The sequence below is a fragment of the Apium graveolens genome, chromosome 5 (genome assembly GCF_009905375.1).
Source record: "Apium graveolens cultivar Ventura chromosome 5, ASM990537v1, whole genome shotgun sequence".
Lineage (NCBI taxonomy): Eukaryota > Viridiplantae > Streptophyta > Magnoliopsida > Apiales > Apiaceae > Apium > Apium graveolens.
Window position 1 is genome coordinate 1,738,297 of NC_133651.1, and position 21,955 is coordinate 1,760,251.

The 21,955-nt window shown below is 33.7% G+C and overlaps 3 protein-coding genes across 3 annotated transcripts; all 3 read right to left on the reverse strand.

Moving 5' to 3' along the window:
• Positions 1-716: 716 nt before the first annotated feature.
• Positions 717-5,747, reverse strand: LOC141661731 (topless-related protein 4-like). Its single transcript, XM_074468728.1, has 13 exons — positions 5,555-5,747; positions 5,255-5,434; positions 4,199-4,315; positions 3,602-3,756; positions 3,385-3,490; positions 2,766-2,903; positions 2,523-2,633; positions 2,264-2,425; positions 1,934-2,062; positions 1,752-1,850; positions 1,462-1,641; positions 1,211-1,365; positions 717-1,017 (listed from the first exon to the last, which is right to left on the reverse strand). Exons 4-13 carry the CDS (start codon positions 3,685-3,687, stop codon positions 828-830), a joined length of 1,356 nt encoding a protein of 451 aa, XP_074324829.1. The 5' UTR covers positions 3,688-3,756; positions 4,199-4,315; positions 5,255-5,434; positions 5,555-5,747; the 3' UTR covers positions 717-827.
• Positions 5,748-8,459: 2,712 nt separating this feature from the next.
• On the reverse strand, positions 8,460-13,536 carry LOC141661712 (topless-related protein 4-like). Its single transcript, XM_074468714.1, has 13 exons — positions 13,293-13,536; positions 12,993-13,172; positions 11,941-12,057; positions 11,344-11,498; positions 11,127-11,232; positions 10,509-10,646; positions 10,266-10,376; positions 10,007-10,168; positions 9,677-9,805; positions 9,495-9,593; positions 9,205-9,384; positions 8,954-9,108; positions 8,460-8,760 (listed from the first exon to the last, which is right to left on the reverse strand). Exons 4-13 carry the CDS (start codon positions 11,427-11,429, stop codon positions 8,571-8,573), a joined length of 1,356 nt encoding a protein of 451 aa, XP_074324815.1. The 5' UTR covers positions 11,430-11,498; positions 11,941-12,057; positions 12,993-13,172; positions 13,293-13,536; the 3' UTR covers positions 8,460-8,570.
• Positions 13,537-16,108: 2,572 nt separating this feature from the next.
• LOC141661594 (topless-related protein 4-like) lies at positions 16,109-21,257 on the reverse strand. The gene is made up of 13 exons (XM_074468600.1): positions 21,019-21,257; positions 20,719-20,898; positions 19,664-19,780; positions 19,061-19,222; positions 18,844-18,949; positions 18,225-18,362; positions 17,981-18,091; positions 17,722-17,883; positions 17,392-17,520; positions 17,210-17,308; positions 16,920-17,099; positions 16,669-16,823; positions 16,109-16,476 (listed from the first exon to the last, which is right to left on the reverse strand). The coding sequence occupies exons 1-13, from the start codon at positions 21,114-21,116 to the stop codon at positions 16,287-16,289; spliced, it is 1,827 nt and encodes a 608-aa protein (XP_074324701.1). The 5' UTR covers positions 21,117-21,257; the 3' UTR covers positions 16,109-16,286.
• Positions 21,258-21,955: the final 698 nt, after the last annotated feature.

Sequence of the window (21,955 nt, forward strand, 5' to 3'; positions counted from 1 at the left end):
TAAAAAATTGTTTTACAAATATTAAAAACAGAGTATAATATAGAAGTGCATTAAATTTGGTTAAATAAAGGATACTGCCTCCATCTCATATTATGTGTCATCTTTGTATTTGTCCGGGTCAAATTGACTTAAGTTTGACTGAAATTTATTACTAATTTATAATTGAACAAAATAAAAAAATTATATCACCGGAAAGTAGATTTAATCTACTTTAATATATAATTTTTAGTTTTTTGAAATAATATACGAGTAATGTTTAATCGTACTTCTATAAAAAAATGTGACACGAGATGGAGGGAGTACAAGTTAACAAGCCGTACTTCTTTGTAACCTAATGCTTACAAAAATACCAAAACCCTATAAGGCAAGTGTCATCTGATTCATTTAAACTAATCATAATGACTTAGAGTTAGAATGCATAACTTTCACGATTTTTTATTATTTGTTGGATTTGCATTGCTGGATAAAATACATTCCTTAAGTTTTGTAGCCTACCCACGATCAAAGGCCTTTCGAATTTCTTATATATAAATCTTTCGAATTTCTTATATATAAATCTGTTGAATAAACTGCATATATGTTCATTGTGAATTTGAAAACCGAACGTGAGTAAGGTCCTGTCGAACTTGGACCTCAAATTGTATATTATTGTATTCTCATCAAATTGGATCCATTAACCATTAACCATTAACATGGTAATTTAAAAATAGCCCCCTCCCCCCAACAAAAAAAAACATAGTCATGTAAAATAAACTCACTAGATCCTGGTCTCCAGGATTTAAAACATTAAAAAGTTCAAAAGCCACTGGCACTCATATGAATAAAACTCATATCAACTTCTTATCCACTGGTATTTCATGATCCTTCTCCCCTGCAGCAACATTGTCAAGCTGTGGTGTCCCCGGCCAATTCCCCTCTCGAGGTTCTACTACTAGTACCGAGCCATCACCGAGTCCAATAGCAAACTGATTCGGGTTATTAGGATGAGCCGCAATAGCCCAACAATTAACCATTGTGCTGTAAATATGAACAATATGATTTATTCGGTTTATTAAAGGAGATTATTCATTTATTGAGGTAAAAAATAAATTATCTCTATTATGTTGGGACCGAAAAATATATTCATTTAACGAGATTATTCATTTATCGAGGTTCTACTCTATTGCAAACTAACATTTTTGGGATACAATGTAGGTAACACAACATGTACCTTGGATTCTGAGTTATGTAGGCACTCGGGTTGATGATACACCTCTCGGTGAATGATGAATCGAAGATAACAATGCGCCCTCTTATGAAGCTTGCATATATGGTGAGGCCGTTACACGAATATGTAGCATCAGAAATCAGTTCATTAGAAACCCACTGCAAAATGTGTGTTAATGAGATTGTGTGATCAAGCATGTTCTAGAATTTAATAAAGTATATGCAATGTCAAGCCCGCGAATAAATTTCAGATACCTGGGAGCAGAGCTTAAGATCGGGTCCCTCGAGAGTGGCTAAACAGTTTTCATGAACAACTAATATGAGTTTTTGATCCTGCTGAAACTTGACACAAGTGCGCCCGGGAAACACGTGTCCACCGATGTCCAGGAATTTACTTGTCTGCTTTATCAATGCAAAATTACTCCAAGAACTGATCTGCAAGACAGGAAAAAATATAAATCAGTGTGAAGAGACTATGGTAAAATAGCTGCCTAGTTATCTGGTAACTTCTATTGGCCTAAGACGTTAATCTTGCAGAAATGCACCTCAGCATTATATGCAGACGAGACGAGGATGTTTAAAGCACTGGAATAGGCAAGGCCAGTGACTCTCGTCTGATCATGAGCTTTTATCTGGGCTTTGACCTGTATACAACAGAGATAAAATTTTAATAACTAATCCATAATTTGATTTAAAACACTTAATTATCAGTAAAGGTGTAGTAGACCTGGTCTGTCCTAACATCGTAGATTCTTATAGAGCCATCCTCCATGCCGAAAATAATGAAATTATTGTCCTCAGGATAGAACATAGCACAAGTTGCAGCAGGTGGCGGAGACATGACTGTGGTCAAATTCTGCCCAAAAGGAAGTGCACAAAAGTGTTAGAAAAATAGTATAAGATCCTGGAAAGGGCATTCCCCTGCCACTTTGAGGTTTTAGAGCGATTGGTTAAGAAAAAGTTCTTATTTACAAAGTGAAATCTTAAAATTTGACCATGTATGAAGCGGAAGAAATAAATGTATGCCAAATAGTAAATAGTAAGAGCTCAGCTATACTTTGAACAACTCGATTTCAGATGTCTGCAAGCCAAACAACGATACTTTCCCTCCCGAGGCAGATGCAACATATGAATCATTCTTTGACAGAGCAAAACACGGGACAACAAGTTCATGTTCCCCCGTTCCTACATCATTGGACAAGAATCCAGAATAACTTACCTGCATTAATTTGCAAAAGTAACGAAGATAAGATAATGTGAACTGTGAAGCACATGTATGAAGGGATGTTAGCAATAGACTTTAAAACAATCTATACTTCTCTGGCCTCATTTGCATTCTCCGTTTTCATGTTCCAGAACTTCAATGCCCCGCTACAGGACAATGCAAATATGGTATATCCTGAATTGTTGTAAGCTATCCTGTCAATCTGAATTATATAACTAAAGGATTAGATCGTTAGAACAAAATAAAGATGGCAATATGCAACTGACGTTTAAAAAAGCGTCGAACCGACACAATTCCTGTTAGAAAATGGACCTATTGTATAGTAGATACATACTTTTGATGTTAAAATGGGATCAGGAAGCCTCAAAGTATAGAGTTGAGCTTGTTCACTAATTTCAGGAACGACAGAGTTATTCCTCTCATCTGTTTTACAGGCATTAATCAAATATCCTAAACCGCGACAATCTCCATCCTGCAGTATTAAACACAAAAGCCAATTAGTGAACCTTAAAGATCATGTAACACTCTATATGTTCTCTTAGAACCTGAAAATGATCAAAGTAGTACTACACTACACAAAATGCATTAGAGCACAAATTTCTAACCACATACTATGATGGCTTAATGACCTTTTAAACCTCAACTTTGCACCAATATACCCATCAGCCCTTGTAGTTCACTACCGTACCTTTTTGCCCCTCAGGTACCGAAAACGTAACCTTTTACCCTTGGACCGGCCGGTTTTTTCACCCGGTTTTTTTCCCGGTCCAAGGATAAAAAGCATATTTTGGATACCCGAGGACTGAAAAACTACGCTTTTAAACTTCAGGGTTTTATGATTACATTGGTGCAAACTTTGAGGCCGAAAAGGTCATTAACCTTACTATGATTATATATCTGTTCTTTTTCCGGAATTAAGTACTCTAAGCACCTATGGACCGAAAGGCACTCACATTGAGAGATAAAACCACTTCATCCCCGCATGTATGATCAACAAACAGTGTACTAACTGCAGGGTTCGCCTCGGGAGACTTGCACAACAAATGCTGACAGTTGAGGCTATGATCACCAAGAAAACAAGAATAGATTTATAAGATTTCAACCAAATTAGAGAACACACCCGCACAAAAAACGCAATTATTAAAGTTTTAGTATTGTAGCCTGATGTACCTGTGGTTCATCAGGACCTTTAGACGCGAGTGCTCAATGATAGGATAGTTAAGCTTGTCCTTGAGAGCAGGATTCCGTTCTATCATCTTCTTGAGATGAGCGAAAATCGAACGCCTTCTGTATCAGTGTAATAGTTTCCAAGCTTTTCATTTTCTCTGCAGTAAGGACAATTGCAAGTTCATTTCCACTCAACGTTCATAAAAATATATAGAACATCTTTACACTAAAACCCTCTAAAGTGATATCATTTAGACCGGAAACATTGATTACTTTAGAAAAGATTATCACATTAGAGGAGTTTATACATAATTACTCGTTGCTATATACATAAGACCAAAACTTTTTGTCACTTTAGAGAGTATTAATTCACGGGGTTCTAGTATATTACATGTCACGTGTTGGTCCCGCGTGATACATGTGCAGGTGTACGAAACGGGGGTTCTAGTTATTATATGTCACCTGTTGGTCCCGCGTGGTACATGTGGGGGTGTACGGAACGGGGGGTTCTAGTGTATTATATGTCACCTGTTGGTCCCGCGTGATACATGTGGGGATGTACGGAAAATATACTTTAAAGGAGTGTGCTTATATATATACCTCACGTTGTTCAAGCATATAAGCTGGGCGAGCTCATTGTAAATCTCTTCATTTTGAGCATCAACTATCGGTTGCAATTCATTTGTCAATATTTCCAGAGCTATTGCATATTGATGGCTGAAATCAAATAAGGAAATTGAAAAATAAAATAATTATTGTTGCATATAAAAGAAAAAAGGTCCCAAATGTCACTATTTTGATTCAAATGATCCTCAATGTCATTTTCTGAATAATTAGTCATAAATATCACTCCAAAACGGAGTTTCGGTTAAAGTTTTTGTTATTAATAAAAAACGCGATTTCGTGTTTCGTTTTCATTTTTTTTTTTGAAACGCAACTTCAATTCATGTTTAGGTGGACAAAACGCAATCTCAGGATGAGTTTTTCATATTAACTCATTTTGGATCTGCGTTTTTGTTGTGTGTTTTTCACATCCTAAGAAAAACTCGGTTAGAAACTGCGTTTTTATGAAAAACTCGGTTTGAAAACGCCGTTTTCATATCCATAAACCAAAGACGAGACTGTGTTTTTGACCGAAACAACTTCTAAAATTGGGTTTTCATCAAAAACACAGTTTGAAACCACGTTTTTAAATAAAAACACAAAATGAAACTGCGTTTTCCTTTTATTTATAAAAAAATTAAAAAAAAATTGTTATAGAAAAACTCAACACGAAACTGCGTTTTTTCGTCTATTTTGAAAAATTTCAACCGAAACTCCGTTTTGAAATGACATTTGGGGCCAACAATTCAAAAAGTGACATTGAGGATCATTTAACCCCAAATAGTGACATTTGGGGCCAACACCCCATATAAAATGGCTAAATGATACTTAAATACTTAAAGCACCACTAAAATATCCCTACACAGATGTTGCACCTATGTTACTCACGATTCTTTATTTTGTCATGAAGTACTATCGAACACTATTCTTTACTCATTCTGATACTTATACACATGTACATCGTCAAATTCTTCTAATCGAGTCCGAGTAATACATAGCTTTCTAGTAACAAACTTTAAGAATTTAGCAAATGAAACTTAAATTATAACTTACCTATCCAAAGCTTCAATGTACCGCTGTTTTCGAATCTCGAAAATCATTTGAGTAGACAATGCGTTCTCATCGATTTTTGTAAAATCTAAGATGTAATTTTCGAGGTCTTTCCAGTTTCCATCCTTAACAGCTTCTTCAACATATTTCATGTTGAAGAATAATTTGCCTTCCCTCTCCAGCCTTCAAAATAACAAATCAATGATGTGTAAGCTTAAATCAAATTAACATAAATAGTATATAGGGTTTCAATCAAACAGACAAATAAAAAACATTGATATATCCAAAAAATTAAAATCATACGCCCGAGCAGTGTCTGTCAAATTGTGCTCATCCAAGAATTGCACAATCAGAAAAGCAAGATCTTTTCCAAAGTTGCTGCAACTCCAACTCTTCGCCATTTTTTCTTCTTTCTGATCTATGTGTGTGAGAGGGGGGAGAGAGAGAGGGAGAGAGGGAGAGAGAGAGGGGGCGAGAGAGAGGGAGAGAGAGGGAGAGGGAGAGGGAGAGGGAGAGAGAGAGAGAGAGTAGTAATGAGTAGATGATGTGTGAGGAATGAGAAATGGTGGCTGCATGTCTTTACAAGTGTGTATAAGTAGTAGTGGCAACAAGCTGGGGAATTTTGGATTTTACCAGCTGATATCAATAATCTGAGTGATATCTGCATATAATATTTATAATCCAACAACAATATTGCATAAATATTGAGGTAGATAATAATATTATAGATATACCAAATTAATTCAAATTAATTATTGCTATATATGGAAATGTCCTTTACATAACAAAGTATTACTCCCTTTGTTTTTTTTTATTTGTCGTTTTTACTTTTGCACGTATTTTAATGTGATTTGACCAGCTAGTTAGAAATATGATTTTAAAAATTTTCTTTTTGTGAATTAAAATATAAGTTGTCTACTTTTATTTACAAAAAGAAAATTTTATAAATGATAATTTTAACTATGCGGTCAAGGCACATTGAAATGTGTGCAAAAGTTAAAGCGACAAATAAAAAAAATAATGGGAATATTTATAAATCAGCTATAGCTGTTAACATCCTTTATTTGAAAAGTAATTTTATTGTTTATTTCTTCAAAAAAAATTGGTGATTTATTTGTTTTGAGTAGATCTTTCAATTCTTTTATGAATAATTAGGCATTTACTTTTAAATCAATTGGATGAAAGTTATATATTAATATTTTGCTTTTCATTGTAATTAAAGCATATTAGATGGGCCTATGATAATATATACTCCCTTCGTCCCCTCAATTATTTAGAAAGTGGACACCGTCCCCTCAATTATTTAGAAAGTGGACAGAGATCGACACGCACTTTAATGCTCTTATTAAATATAATTGTATTTTTTTTTTAAAAAAAATTCCTTTTAAATAAAAATATAATGTTCAAACTTTTATACAAAAAAGAAAATTTTAAAAATAAATTATGAAAGTATACTTATAGTTGACTTACGTGTCATGTGAAAAAAACTGTAAAGAAATAAGAGGAGGGAGGAAATAACAAATTATGAGTCATTAGTTTCTATATTTTTCACTTTATCCAACCATGCACTACCTGTAATTAAAGCATATATGTGATTATAAAGACAGACTCATTTGTGAAAAATTATAGCACCATTGATATAACATAAATATATTTTAATGTTATAAGGATATGATAGAAAATATAAATCCACCTCGAGTGAATTATGAAATATCCATAAACCTAAAATTTAATTAATTTATTAACAAACAACTTCTTAAATAGTTATTTTAGAAAAAGTTTATATTTTTATAGTGTCCGCTAAACCGAGACAAAATTTGTTCATAGCTCATACATGATATTTCCTTAATGCGTGCCCTAAATTCGGATACGGTGTATAAAAGGCTATATCTTTCATTACTTACCATTGTCGTGTAATCTAAATTAAAATCATATGTGTTTGTCACGTTGCTTAATTGTACCTAGTACATGATTCTGTATACCAAGATTAAATTTTAAACATTTCAAAATAACTTAAATTACTTAAGTTTGATAACTTGTAAAATTGTAAATTTATATGTAATCATCAAAACCATTGAGTTTTTGAAAGTAAAAAATATTTTTTATATTATATTATTTAGAGACCACATTTTAAAAAATGTTAACTGTTCAATAAAAATGTTCAATCTACTGTTTATTATTTAAAAAAAAGTAAATACTTGAACAAAAATTATGACTCTTTCATTTAGTTTGTACGTATATATATTATATAGAGAACATATTATTTTATATTTAGTAATATTTGATTTTATATGCAGCCCTTTGGCCTATATGATCACATTAAAAATATAACCCCTCTTCAACTACTCCCAATTTTTTATATTTGATGGTTGACTTTTCTAACACCTCAAAGTGCTTTAATTGAATATTGAAAAATGTTACCTATAAATAAAAATATAAAATTTATGTTAAAATTCACAAAAAGAACTTTTAAAAATAATTATTTTAAGTTAAAAAATTGTTTTACAAATATTAAAAAACAGAGTATAATATAGAAGTGCATTAAATTTGGTTAAATAAAGGATACTGCCTCCATCTCATATTATGTGTCATCTTTGTATTTGTCCGGGTCAAATTGACTTAAGTTTGACTGAAATTTATTACTAATTTATAATTGAACAAAATAAAAAAATTATATCACCGGAAAGTAGATTTAATCTACTTTAATATATAATTTTTAGTTTTTTGAAATAATATACGAGTAATGTTTAATCGTACTTCTATAAAAAAAATGTGACACGAAATGGAGGGAGTACAAGTTAACAAGCCGTACTTCTTTGTAACCTAATGCTTACAAAAATACCAAAACCCTATAAGGCAAGTGTCATCTGATTCATTTAAACTAATCATAATGACTTAGAGTTAGAATGCATAACTTTCACGATTTTTTATTATTTGTTGGATTTGCATTGCTGGATAAAATACATTCCTTAAGTTTTGTAGCCTACCCACGATCAAAGGCCTTTCGAATTTCTTATATATAAATCTTTCGAATTTCTTATATATAAATCTGTTGAATAAACTGCATATATGTTCATTGTGAATTTGAAAACCGAACGTGAGTAAGGTCCTGTCGAACTTGGACCTCAAATTGTATATTATTGTATTCTCATCAAATTGGATCCATTAACCATTAACCATTAACATGGTAATTTAAAAATAGCCCCCTCCCCCCAACAAAAAAAAACATAGTCATGTAAAATAAACTCACTAGATCCTGGTCTCCAGGATTTAAAACATTAAAAAGTTCAAAAGCCACTGGCACTCATATGAATAAAACTCATATCAACTTCTTATCCACTGGTATTTCATGATCCTTCTCCCCTGCAGCAACATTGTCAAGCTGTGGTGTCCCCGGCCAATTCCCCTCTCGAGGTTCTACTACTAGTACCGAGCCATCACCGAGTCCAATAGCAAACTGATTCGGGTTATTAGGATGAGCCGCAATAGCCCAACAATTAACCATTGTGCTGTAAATATGAACAATATGATTTATTCGGTTTATTAAAGGAGATTATTCATTTATTGAGGTAAAAAATAAATTATCTCTATTATGTTGGGACCGAAAAATATATTCATTTAACGAGATTATTCATTTATCGAGGTTCTACTCTATTGCAAACTAACATTTTTGGGATACAATGTAGGTAACACAACATGTACCTTGGATTCTGAGTTATGTAGGCACTCGGGTTGATGATACACCTCTCGGTGAATGATGAATCGAAGATAACAATGCGCCCTCTTATGAAGCTTGCATATATGGTGAGGCCGTTACACGAATATGTAGCATCAGAAATCAGTTCATTAGAAACCCACTGCAAAATGTGTGTTAATGAGATTGTGTGATCAAGCATGTTCTAGAATTTAATAAAGTATATGCAATGTCAAGCCCGCGAATAAATTTCAGATACCTGGGAGCAGAGCTTAAGATCGGGTCCCTCGAGAGTGGCTAAACAGTTTTCATGAACAACTAATATGAGTTTTTGATCCTGCTGAAACTTGACACAAGTGCGCCCGGGAAACACGTGTCCACCGATGTCCAGGAATTTACTTGTCTGCTTTATCAATGCAAAATTACTCCAAGAACTGATCTGCAAGACAGGAAAAAATATAAATCAGTGTGAAGAGACTATGGTAAAATAGCTGCCTAGTTATCTGGTAACTTCTATTGGCCTAAGACGTTAATCTTGCAGAAATGCACCTCAGCATTATATGCAGACGAGACGAGGATGTTTAAAGCACTGGAATAGGCAAGGCCAGTGACTCTCGTCTGATCATGAGCTTTTATCTGGGCTTTGACCTGTATACAACAGAGATAAAATTTTAATAACTAATCCATAATTTGATTTAAAACACTTAATTATCAGTAAAGGTGTAGTAGACCTGGTCTGTCCTAACATCGTAGATTCTTATAGAGCCATCCTCCATGCCGAAAATAATGAAATTATTGTCCTCAGGATAGAACATAGCACAAGTTGCAGCAGGTGGCGGAGACATGACTGTGGTCAAATTCTGCCCAAAAGGAAGTGCACAAAAGTGTTAGAAAAATAGTATAAGATCCTGGAAAGGGCATTCCCCTGCCACTTTGAGGTTTTAGAGCGATTGGTTAAGAAAAAGTTCTTATTTACAAAGTGAAATCTTAAAATTTGACCATGTATGAAGCGGAAGAAATAAATGTATGCCAAATAGTAAATAGTAAGAGCTCAGCTATACTTTGAACAACTCGATTTCAGATGTCTGCAAGCCAAACAACGATACTTTCCCTCCCGAGGCAGATGCAACATATGAATCATTCTTTGACAGAGCAAAACACGGGACAACAAGTTCATGTTCCCCCGTTCCTACATCATTGGACAAGAATCCAGAATAACTTACCTGCATTAATTTGCAAAAGTAACGAAGATAAGATAATGTGAACTGTGAAGCACATGTATGAAGGGATGTTAGCAATAGACTTTAAAACAATCTATACTTCTCTGGCCTCATTTGCATTCTCCGTTTTCATGTTCCAGAACTTCAATGCCCCGCTACAGGACAATGCAAATATGGTATATCCTGAATTGTTGTAAGCTATCCTGTCAATCTGAATTATATAACTAAAGGATTAGATCGTTAGAACAAAATAAAGATGGCAATATGCAACTGACGTTTAAAAAAGCGTCGAACCGACACAATTCCTGTTAGAAAATGGACCTATTGTATAGTAGATACATACTTTTGATGTTAAAATGGGATCAGGAAGCCTCAAAGTATAGAGTTGAGCTTGTTCACTAATTTCAGGAACGACAGAGTTATTCCTCTCATCTGTTTTACAGGCATTAATCAAATATCCTAAACCGCGACAATCTCCATCCTGCAGTATTAAACACAAAAGCCAATTAGTGAACCTTAAAGATCATGTAACACTCTATATGTTCTCTTAGAACCTGAAAATGATCAAAGTAGTACTACACTACACAAAATGCATTAGAGCACAAATTTCTAACCACATACTATGATGGCTTAATGACCTTTTAAACCTCAACTTTGCACCAATATACCCATCAGCCCTTGTAGTTCACTACCGTACCTTTTTGCCCCTCAGGTACCGAAAACGTAACCTTTTACCCTTGGACCGGCCGGTTTTTCACCCGGTTTTTTTCCCGGTCCAAGGATAAAAAGCATATTTTGGATACCCGAGGACTGAAAAACTACGCTTTTAAACTTCAGGGTTTTATGATTACATTGGTGCAAACTTTGAGGCCGAAAAGGTCATTAACCTTACTATGATTATATATCTGTTCTTTTTCCGGAATTAAGTACTCTAAGCACCTATGGACCGAAAGGCACTCACATTGAGAGATAAAACCACTTCATCCCCGCATGTATGATCAACAAACAGTGTACTAACTGCAGGGTTCGCCTCGGGAGACTTGCACAACAAATGCTGACAGTTGAGGCTATGATCACCAAGAAAACAAGAATAGATTTATAAGATTTCAACCAAATTAGAGAACACACCCGCACAAAAAACGCAATTATTAAAGTTTTAGTATTGTAGCCTGATGTACCTGTGGTTCATCAGGACCTTTAGACGCGAGTGCTCAATGATAGGATAGTTAAGCTTGTCCTTGAGAGCAGGATTCCGTTCTATCATCTTCTTGAGATGAGCGAAAATCGAACGCCTTCTGTATCAGTGTAATAGTTTCCAAGCTTTTCATTTTCTCTGCAGTAAGGACAATTGCAAGTTCATTTCCACTCAACGTTCATAAAAATATATAGAACATCTTTACACTAAAACCCTCTAAAGTGATATCATTTAGACCGGAAACATTGATTACTTTAGAAAAGATTATCACATTAGAGGAGTTTATACATAATTACTCGTTGCTATATACATAAGACCAAAACTTTTTGTCACTTTAGAGAGTATTAATTCACGGGGTTCTAGTATATTACATGTCACGTGTTGGTCCCGCGTGATACATGTGCAGGTGTACGAAACGGGGGTTCTAGTTATTATATGTCACCTGTTGGTCCCGCGTGGTACATGTGGGGGTGTACGGAACGGGGGGTTCTAGTGTATTATATGTCACCTGTTGGTCCCGCGTGATACATGTGGGGATGTACGGAAAATATACTTTAAAGGAGTGTGCTTATATATATACCTCACGTTGTTCAAGCATATAAGCTGGGCGAGCTCATTGTAAATCTCTTCATTTTGAGCATCAACTATCGGTTGCAATTCATTTGTCAATATTTCCAGAGCTATTGCATATTGATGGCTGAAATCAAATAAGGAAATTGAAAAATAAAATAATTATTGTTGCATATAAAAGAAAAAAGGTCCCAAATGTCACTATTTTGATTCAAATGATCCTCAATGTCATTTTCTGAATAATTAGTCATAAATATCACTCCAAAACGGAGTTTCGGTTAAAGTTTTTGTTATTAATAAAAAACGCGATTTCGTGTTTCGTTTTCATTTTTTTTTTGAAACGCAACTTCAATTCATGTTTAGGTGGACAAAACGCAATCTCAGGATGAGTTTTTCATATTAACTCATTTTGGATCTGCGTTTTTGTTGTGTGTTTTTCACATCCTAAGAAAAACTCGGTTAGAAACTGCGTTTTTATGAAAAACTCGGTTTGAAACGCCGTTTTCATATCCATAAACCAAAGACGAGACTGTGTTTTTGACCGAAACAACTTCTAAAATTGGGTTTTCATCAAAAACACAGTTTGAAACCACGTTTTTAAATAAAAACACAAAATGAAACTGCGTTTTCCTTTTATTTATAAAAAATTAAAAAAAAATTGTTATAGAAAAACTCAACACGAAACTGCGTTTTTCGTCTATTTTGAAAAATTTCAACCGAAACTCCGTTTTGAAATGACATTTGGGGCCAACAATTCAAAAAGTGACATTGAGGATCATTTAACCCCAAATAGTGACATTTGGGGCCAACACCCCATATAAAATGGCTAAATGATACTTAAATACTTAAAGCACCACTAAAATATCCCTACACAGATGTTGCACCTATGTTACTCACGATTCTTTATTTTGTCATGAAGTACTATCGAACACTATTCTTTACTCATTCTGATACTTATACACATGTACATCGTCAAATTCTTCTAATCGAGTCCGAGTAATACATAGCTTTCTAGTAACAAACTTTAAGAATTTAGCAAATGAAACTTAAATTATAACTTACCTATCCAAAGCTTCAATGTACCGCTGTTTTCGAATCTCGAAAATCATTTGAGTAGACAATGCGTTCTCATCGATTTTTGTAAAATCTAAGATGTAATTTTCGAGGTCTTTCCAGTTTCCATCCTTAACAGCTTCTTCAACATATTTCATGTTGAAGAATAATTTGCCTTCCCTCTCCAGCCTTCAAAATAACAAATCAATGATGTGTAAGCTTAAATCAAATTAACATAAATAGTATATAGGGTTTCAATCAAACAGACAAATAAAAAACATTGATATATCCAAAAAATTAAAATCATACGCCCGAGCAGTGTCTGTCAAATTGTGCTCATCCAAGAATTGCACAATCAGAAAAGCAAGATCTTTTCCAAAGTTGCTGCAACTCCAACTCTTCGCCATTTTTTCTTCTTTCTGATCTATGTGTGTGAGAGGGGGGAGAGAGAGAGGGAGAGAGGGAGAGAGAGAGGGGGCGAGAGAGAGGGAGAGAGAGGGAGAGGGAGAGGGAGAGGGAGAGAGAGAGAGAGAGAGTAGTAATGAGTAGATGATGTGTGAGGAATGAGAAATGGTGGCTGCATGTCTTTACAAGTGTGTATAAGTAGTAGTGGCAACAAGCTGGGGAATTTTGGATTTTACCAGCTGATATCAATAATCTGAGTGATATCTGCATATAATATTTATAATCCAACAACAATATTGCATAAATATTGAGGTAGATAATAATATTATAGATATACCAAATTAATTCAAATTAATTCAAATTAATTATTGCTATATATGGAAATGTCCTTTACATAACAAAGTATTAATCCCTTTATTTTTTTTATTTGTCGCTTTAACTTTTGCACATATTTCAATGTGATTTGACCGGCTAGTAAGAAATATGATTTTAAAAATTTTCTTTTTGTGAATTAAAATATAAGTTGTTTACTTTTATTTACAAAAAGAAAATTTTATAAATGATAATTTTAACTATGCGGTCAAATCACCTTCTGTGCAAAAGTCAAAGCTACAAATAAATAAAACAGAGGAAGTATTTATAAATCAGCTATAGCTGGTTAACATCCTTTATTTGAAAAGTAATTTTATTGTTTATTTCTTCAAAAAAATTTGGTGATTTATTTGTTTTGAGTAGATCTTTCAATTATTTTATGAATAATTAGGCATTTACTCTTAAATAAATTGGATGAAAGTTATACATTAATATTTTGCTTTTCATTGTAAAACATATTAGATGGGCCTGTGATAATATATATAACAAATTATGAGTCATTAGTTTGTATATTTTTCACTTTATCCAACCATGCACTACCCTTTAATGCAAAGCATATGTATGATCACAAAGACTCCTGATTTGTGAAAAATTATAGCATCATTGGTATTGCATAAATATATTGTAATGTTATAAGGATATGATAGAAAATATAATCCATGTTGAGTGAATTATGAAATGTTCATAAACCTAAAATTTTATTAATTTATTAACAAACAATTTCTTAAATAGTCATTTTAGAAAATGTTTATATTTTTGTAGTGTCCGCTAAACCCAGACAAAATTAATTTCATAACTCATACCTAATGTTTCCTTAATGTGTGCCCTAGATTCGGATACGGTGTATATAAGGGGTATATCTTTCATTACTTATTATTGTCGTGTAACCTAAATTAAAATCATCTGTGTTTGCCACGTTACGTTGCTTAATTGTACCTAGTACATTCTCCTGTAAACCTAATTTCCCAAAGCAAAATTTTATACGTTTCAAAATAAGTTAAATTATTTAAGTTTAAGTAAAATTTAAAATTTATATGTAATCATCAAAACCATTGAGTTTTTGAAAGTAAAAATATTTTTTATGTTATATTATTTAGAGACCACATTTTAAAAAATGTTAATTGTTCATTAAAAATGTTCAATCTTCTATTTATTATTTTAAAAAAAAGTATATACTTGAACAAAAATTATGACTCTTTCATTTAGTTTATACGTGTATATATTATATACAGACATATTATCTAATATTTCGTAATATTTGATTTTATATGTAGCCCCTGTGCTCTATATGATCACATTAAAAATATAACCCCCTCCTTCAACTACTCCCTATTTTTATATTTGATGGTTGACTTTTCTAACACCTCAAAGTGTTTTAATTGAATATTACTTATAAATAAAAATATAAAATTTATGTTAAAATTCACAAAAAGAAATTTTAAAAATAATTATTTTAAGTTAAAAAATTATGTTATAAATATTAAAAAACAGAGTATAATATAGAAGTGCATTATGTGTCCTCTTTGTATTTGTGCCGGTCAAATTGACTTAAGTAAATTTATTAATAATTTATAATTGAACAATTAAAAAAATTACATCACCGAAAAATAGATTTAATCTACTTTAATATATAATTTTTAGCTTTTAAAAATAATATACGAGTAATGTTAAATCGTTAGTCAAAAGTTGGTAATTTTGAATTGTATAAAAGGAAATGTGATACGAGATGGAGGGAGTACAAGTTAACAAGCCGTAATTCTTTGTAACCTAATGCTTACAAAAATACCAAAACCCTGTAAGGCAAGTGACATCTGATTCATTTAAACTAATCATAATGACTTAGAGTTAGAATGCATAACTTTCCGGATTTTTTAAGCATCGGGTCCTATGGTAGTATCACATTTAATATTTTATTATTTGTATTGCTAGATAATTTTTTAAGTTGGTAATTTTGCATTGCTAGATAAAATACATTCCTTAAGGCCTCGAATTTTTTAAAGGGAAGGAAGTAAGTGGTAATGAGGTAAAATACTTTCATCCCATTTTGGGAGTGAAAGTTTTGGAATGAAAGTTTGTTAAATTTACATTCATTATCACTTGTTTTCGCTCATTTTTAAAAACTCGGGAGCACAAATATTAATGCAAGTGAAATTACTTTACTCATTCACCATTTGTTTTCCTTCCTAATTAAAACTCGAAAGTAAGGAGTAAGTCTTGCAGGCTACTAACGATCAAAGGCCTTTCGAATTTCCTATATATAAATCTGCGGAATAAACGGCATATATGTTCATTGTGAATTTGAAAACCGAATGTGAGTAAGGTCCGGTCGAACTTGGACCTCAAATTGTATATTATTGTATTCTCATCAAATTGGATCCATTAACCATTAACATGGTAATTTAAAAATAGCCCCCTCCCCCCAACAAAAAAAAACATAGTCATGTAAAATAAACTCACTAGATCCTGGTCTCCAGGATTTAAAACATTAAAAAGTTCAAAAGCCACTGGCACTCATATGAATAAAACTCATATCAACTTCTTATCCACTGGCATTTCATGATCCTTCTCCCCTGCAGCAACATTGTCAAGCTGTGGTGTCCCCGGCCAATTCCCCTCTCCAGGTTCTACTACTAGTACCGAGCCATCACCGAGTCCAAGAGCAAACTGATTCGGTTCATTAGGATGAGCCGCGATAGCCCAACAATTAACCATTGTGCTGCAAATACGAACAATATGGTTTATTTGGTTTATTTAAGGAGATTATTCATTTACTGAGGTAAAAATAAATTATCTCTATTATGTTGGGACCGAAAAATATATTCATTTAACGAGATTATTCATTTATCGAGGTTCTACTCTATTGCAAACTAACATTTCTGGGATACAATGTAGGTAACACAACATGTACCTTGGATTCTTAGGTATGTAGGCACTAGGGTTGATGATACACCTCTCGGTGAATGATGAATCGAAGATAACAATGCGCCCTCTTATGAAGCTTGCATATATGGTGAGGCCGTCACACGAATATGTAGCATCAGAAATCAGTTCATTAGAAACCCACTGCAAAATGTGTGTTAATGAGATTGTGTGATCAAGCATGTTCTAGAATTTAATAAAGTATATGCAATGTCAAGCCCGCGAATAAATTTCAGATACCTGGGAGCAGAGCTTAAGATCGGGTCCCTCGAGAGTGGCTAAACAGTTTTCATGAACAACTAACATGAGTTTTTGATCCTGCTGAAACTTGACACAAGTGCGCCCGGGAAACACGTGTCCACCGATGTCCAGGAATTTACGTGTCTGCTTTATCAATGCAAAATTACTCCAAGAACTGATCTGCAAGACAGGAAAAAATATAAATCAGTGTGAAGAGACTATGGTAAAATAGCTGCCTAGTTATCTGGTAACTTCTATTGGCCTAAGACGTTAATCTTGCAGAAATGCACCTCAGCATTATATGCAGACGAGACGAGGATGTTTAAAGCACTGGAATAGGCAAGGCCAGTGACTCTCGTCTGATCATGAGCTTTTATCTGGGCTTTGACCTGTATACAACAGAGATAAAAATTTAATAACTAATCCATAATTTGATTCAAAACACTTAATTATCAGTACAGGTGTATTAGACCTGGTCTGTCCTAACATCGTAGATTCTTATAGAGCCATCCTCCATGCCGAAAATAATGAAATTATTGTCCTCAGGATAGAACATAGCACAAGTTGCAGCAGGTGGCGGAGACATGACTGTGGTCAAATTCTGCCCAAAAGGAAGTGCACAAAAGTGTTAGAAAAATAGTATAAGATCCTGGAAAGGGCATTCCCCTGCCACTTTGAGGTTTTAGAGCGATTGGTTAAGAAAAAGTTCTTATTTACAAAGTGAAATCTTAAAATTTGACCATGTATGAAGCGGAAGAAATAAATGTATGCCAAATAGTAAATAGTAAGAGCTCAGCTATACTTTGAACAACTCGATTTCAGATGTCTGCAAGCCAAACAACGATACTTTCCCTCCCCAGGCAGATGCAACATATGAATCATTCTTTGACAGAGCAAAACACGGGACAACAAGTTCATGTTCCCCCGTTCCTACATCATTGGACAAGAATCCTGAATAACTTACCTGCATTAATTTGCAAAAGTAACGAAGATAAGATAATGTGAACTGTGAAGCACATGTATGAAGGGATGTTAGTAATAGACTTTAAAACAATCTATACTTCTCTGGCCTCATTTGCATTCTCCGTTTTCATGTTCCAGAACTTCAATGCCCCGCTACAGGACAATGCAAATATGGTAAATCCTGAATTGTTGTAAGCTATCCTGTCAATCTGAATTATATAACTAAAGGATTAGATCGTTAGAACAAAATAAAGATGGCAATATGCAACTGACGTTTAAAAAAAGCGTCGAACTGACACAATTCCTGTTAGAAAATGGACCTATTGTATAGTAGATACATACTTTTGATGTTAAAATGGGATCAGGAAGCCTCAAAGTATAGAGTTGAGCTTGTTCACTAATTTCAGGAACGACAGAGTTATTCCTCTCATCTGTTTTACATGCATTAATCAAATATCCTAAACCGCGACAATCTCCATCCTGCAGTATTAAACACAAAAGCCAATTAGTGAACCTTAAAGATCATGTAACACTCTGTATGTTCTCTTAGAACCTGAAAATGATCAAAGTAGTACTACACTACACAAAATGCATTAGAGCACAAATTTCTAACCACATACTATGATGGCTTAATGACCTTTTAAACCTCAAACTTTGCACCAATATACCCATCAGCCCCTGTAGTTCACTACCGTACCTTTTTGCCCCTCAGGTACCGAAAACGTAACCTTTTACCCTTGGACCGGCCGGTTTTTCACCCGGTTTTTTTCCCGGTCCAAGGATAAAATGCATATTTTGGATACCCGAGGGCTGAAAAACTACGCTTTTAAACTTCAGGGTTTTATGAGTACATTGGTGCAAACTTTGAGGCCGAAAAGGTCATTAACCTTACTATGATTATATATCTGTTCTTTTTCCGGAATTAAGTACTCTAAGCACCTATGGACCGAAAGGCACTCACATTGAGAGATAAAACCACTTCATCCCCACATGTATGATCAACAAACAGTGTACTAACTGCAGGGTTCGCCTCGGGAGACTTGCACAACAAATGCTGACAGTTGAGGCTATGATCACCAAGAAAACAAGAATAGATTTATAAGATTTCAACCAAATTAGAGAACACACCCGCACAAAAAACGCAATTATTAAAGTTTTAGTATTGTAGCCTGATGTACCTGTGGTTCATCAGGCCCTTTAGACGCGAGTGCTCAATGATAGGATAGTTAAGCTTGTCCTTGAGAGCAGGATTCCGTTCTATCATCTTCTTGAGATGAGCGAAAATCGAACGCCTGGCTGTTTCTGTATCAGTGTAATAGTTTCCAAGCTTTTCATTTTCTCTGCAGTAAGGACAATTGCAAGTTCATTTCTACTCAACGTTCATAAAAATATATAGAACATCTTTACAGTAAAACCCTCTAAAGTGATATCGTTTAGACCGGAAACATTGATTACTTTAGAAAAGGTTATCACATTAGAGGAGTTTATACATAATTACTCGTTGCTATATACATAAGACCAAAATTTTTTGTCACTTTAGAGAGTATTAATTCACGGGGTTCTAGTATATTACATGTCACGTGTTGGTCCCGCGTGATACATGTGGAGGTATACGAAACGGGGGTTCTAGTTATTATATGTCACATGTTGGTCCCGCGTGGTACATGTGGGGGTGTACGGAACGGGGGTTCTAATGTATTATATGTCACCTGTTGATCCCGCGTGATACATGTGGGGATGTACGGAAAATATACTTTAAAGGAGTGTGCTTATATATATACCTCACGTTGTTCAAGCATATAAGCTGGGCGAGCTCATTGTAAATCTCTTCATTTTGAGCATCAACTATCGGTTGCAATTCATTTGTCAATATTTCCAGAGCTATTGAATATTGATTGCTGAAATCAAATAAGGAAATTGAAAAATAAAATAATTATTGTTGCATATAAAAGAAAAAAAGGTCCCAAATGTCACTTTTTTGATTCAAATGACCCTCAATGTCATTTTCTGAATAATTAGTCATAAATGTCACTTCAAAACGGAGTTTCGGTTAAAGTTTTTGTTATTAATAAAAAACGCGATTTTGTGTTTCGTTTTCAATTTTTTTTTTGAAACGCAACTTCAATTCATGTTTAGGGGGGCAAAACACAATCTCAGGATGAGTTTTTCATATTAACTCATTTTGAATCTGCGTTTTGGTTGTGTGTTTTTTCGCATTCTAAGAAAAACTCGGTTAGAAACTGCGTTTTTACGAAAAACTCGGTTTGAAACGCCGTTTTCATATCCATAAACCAAAGACGAGACTGTGTTTTTGACCGAAACAACTTCTAAAATTGGGTTTTCATCAAAAACACAGTTTGAAACCACGTTTTTAAATAAAAACACAAAATGAAACTGCGTTTTCCTTTTATTTATAAAAAATTAAAAAAAAAATTGTTATAGAAAAACTCAACACGAAACTGCGTTTTCGTCTATTTTGAAAAATTTCAACCGAAACTCCGTTTTGAAATGACATTTGGGGTCAACGATTCAAAAAGTGACATTGAGGGTCATTTAACCCCAAATAATGACATTTGAGGCCAACAGCCCATATAAAATGGCTAAATGATACTTAAATACTTAAAGCACCACTAAAATATCCCTACACAGATGTTGCACCTATGTTACTCACGATTCTTTATTTTGTCATGAAGTACTATCGGACACTATTATTTGCTCATTCTGATACTTATACACATGTACATCGTCAAATTCTTCTAATCGAGTCCGAGTAATACATAGCTTTCTAGTAACAAACTTTAAGAATTTAGCAAATGAAACTTAAATTATAACTTACCTATCCAAAGCTTCAATGTACCGCTGTTTTCGAATCTCGAAAATCATTTGAGTAGACAATGCGTTCTCATCGATTTTTGTAAAATCTAAGATGTAATTTTCGAGGTCTTTCCAGTTTCCATCCTTAACAGCTTCTTCAACATATTTCATGTTGAAGAATAATTTGCCTTCCCTCTCCAGCCTTCAAAATAACAAATCAATGATGTGTAAGCTTAAATCAAATTAACATAAATAGTATATAGGGTTTCAATCAAACAGACAAATAAAAAACATTGATATATCCAAAAAATTAAAATCATACGCCCGAGCAGTGTCTGTCAAATTGTGCTCATCCAAGAATTGCACAATCAGAAAAGCAAGATCTTTTCCAAAGTTGCTGCAACTCCAACTCTTCGCCATTTTTTCTTCTTTCTGATCTATGTGTGTGAGAGGGGGGAGAGAGAGAGGGAGAGAGGGAGAGAGAGAGGGGGCGAGAGAGAGGGAGAGAGAGGGAGAGGGAGAGGGAGAGGGAGAGAGAGAGAGAGAGAGTAGTAATGAGTAGATGATGTGTGAGGAATGAGAAATGGTGGCTGCATGTCTTTACAAGTGTGTATAAGTAGTAGTGGCAACAAGCTGGGGAATTTTGGATTTTACCAGCTGATATCAATAATCTGAGTGATATCTGCATATAATATTTATAATCCAACAACAATATTGCATAAATATTGAGGTAGATAATAATATTATAGATATACCAAATTAATTCAAATTAATTCAAATTAATTATTGCTATATATGGAAATGTCCTTTACATAACAAAGTATTACTCCCTTTGTTTTTTTTATTTGTCGTTTTGACTTTTGCACGTATTTTAAATGTGATTTGTCCAGCTAGTTAGAAATATGATTTTAAAAATTTTCTTTTTGTGAATTAAAATATAAGTTGTCTACTTTTATTTACAAAAAAAATAATTTATAAATTATAATTTTAAGTATGCGGTCAAAGCACATTGAAATGTGTGCAAAAGTTAAAGCGACAAATAAAAAAAACAATGAGAATATTTATAAATCAGCTATATATAGCTGGTTAACATCCTTTATTTGAAAAGTACTTCTATTGTTTATTTCTTCAAAAAAAATTGGTGATTTATTTGTTTTGAGTAGATCTTTCAATTCTTTTATGAATAATTAGGCATTTACTTTTAAATAAATTGGATGAAAGTTATATATTAATATTTTGCTTTTCATTGTAATTAAAGC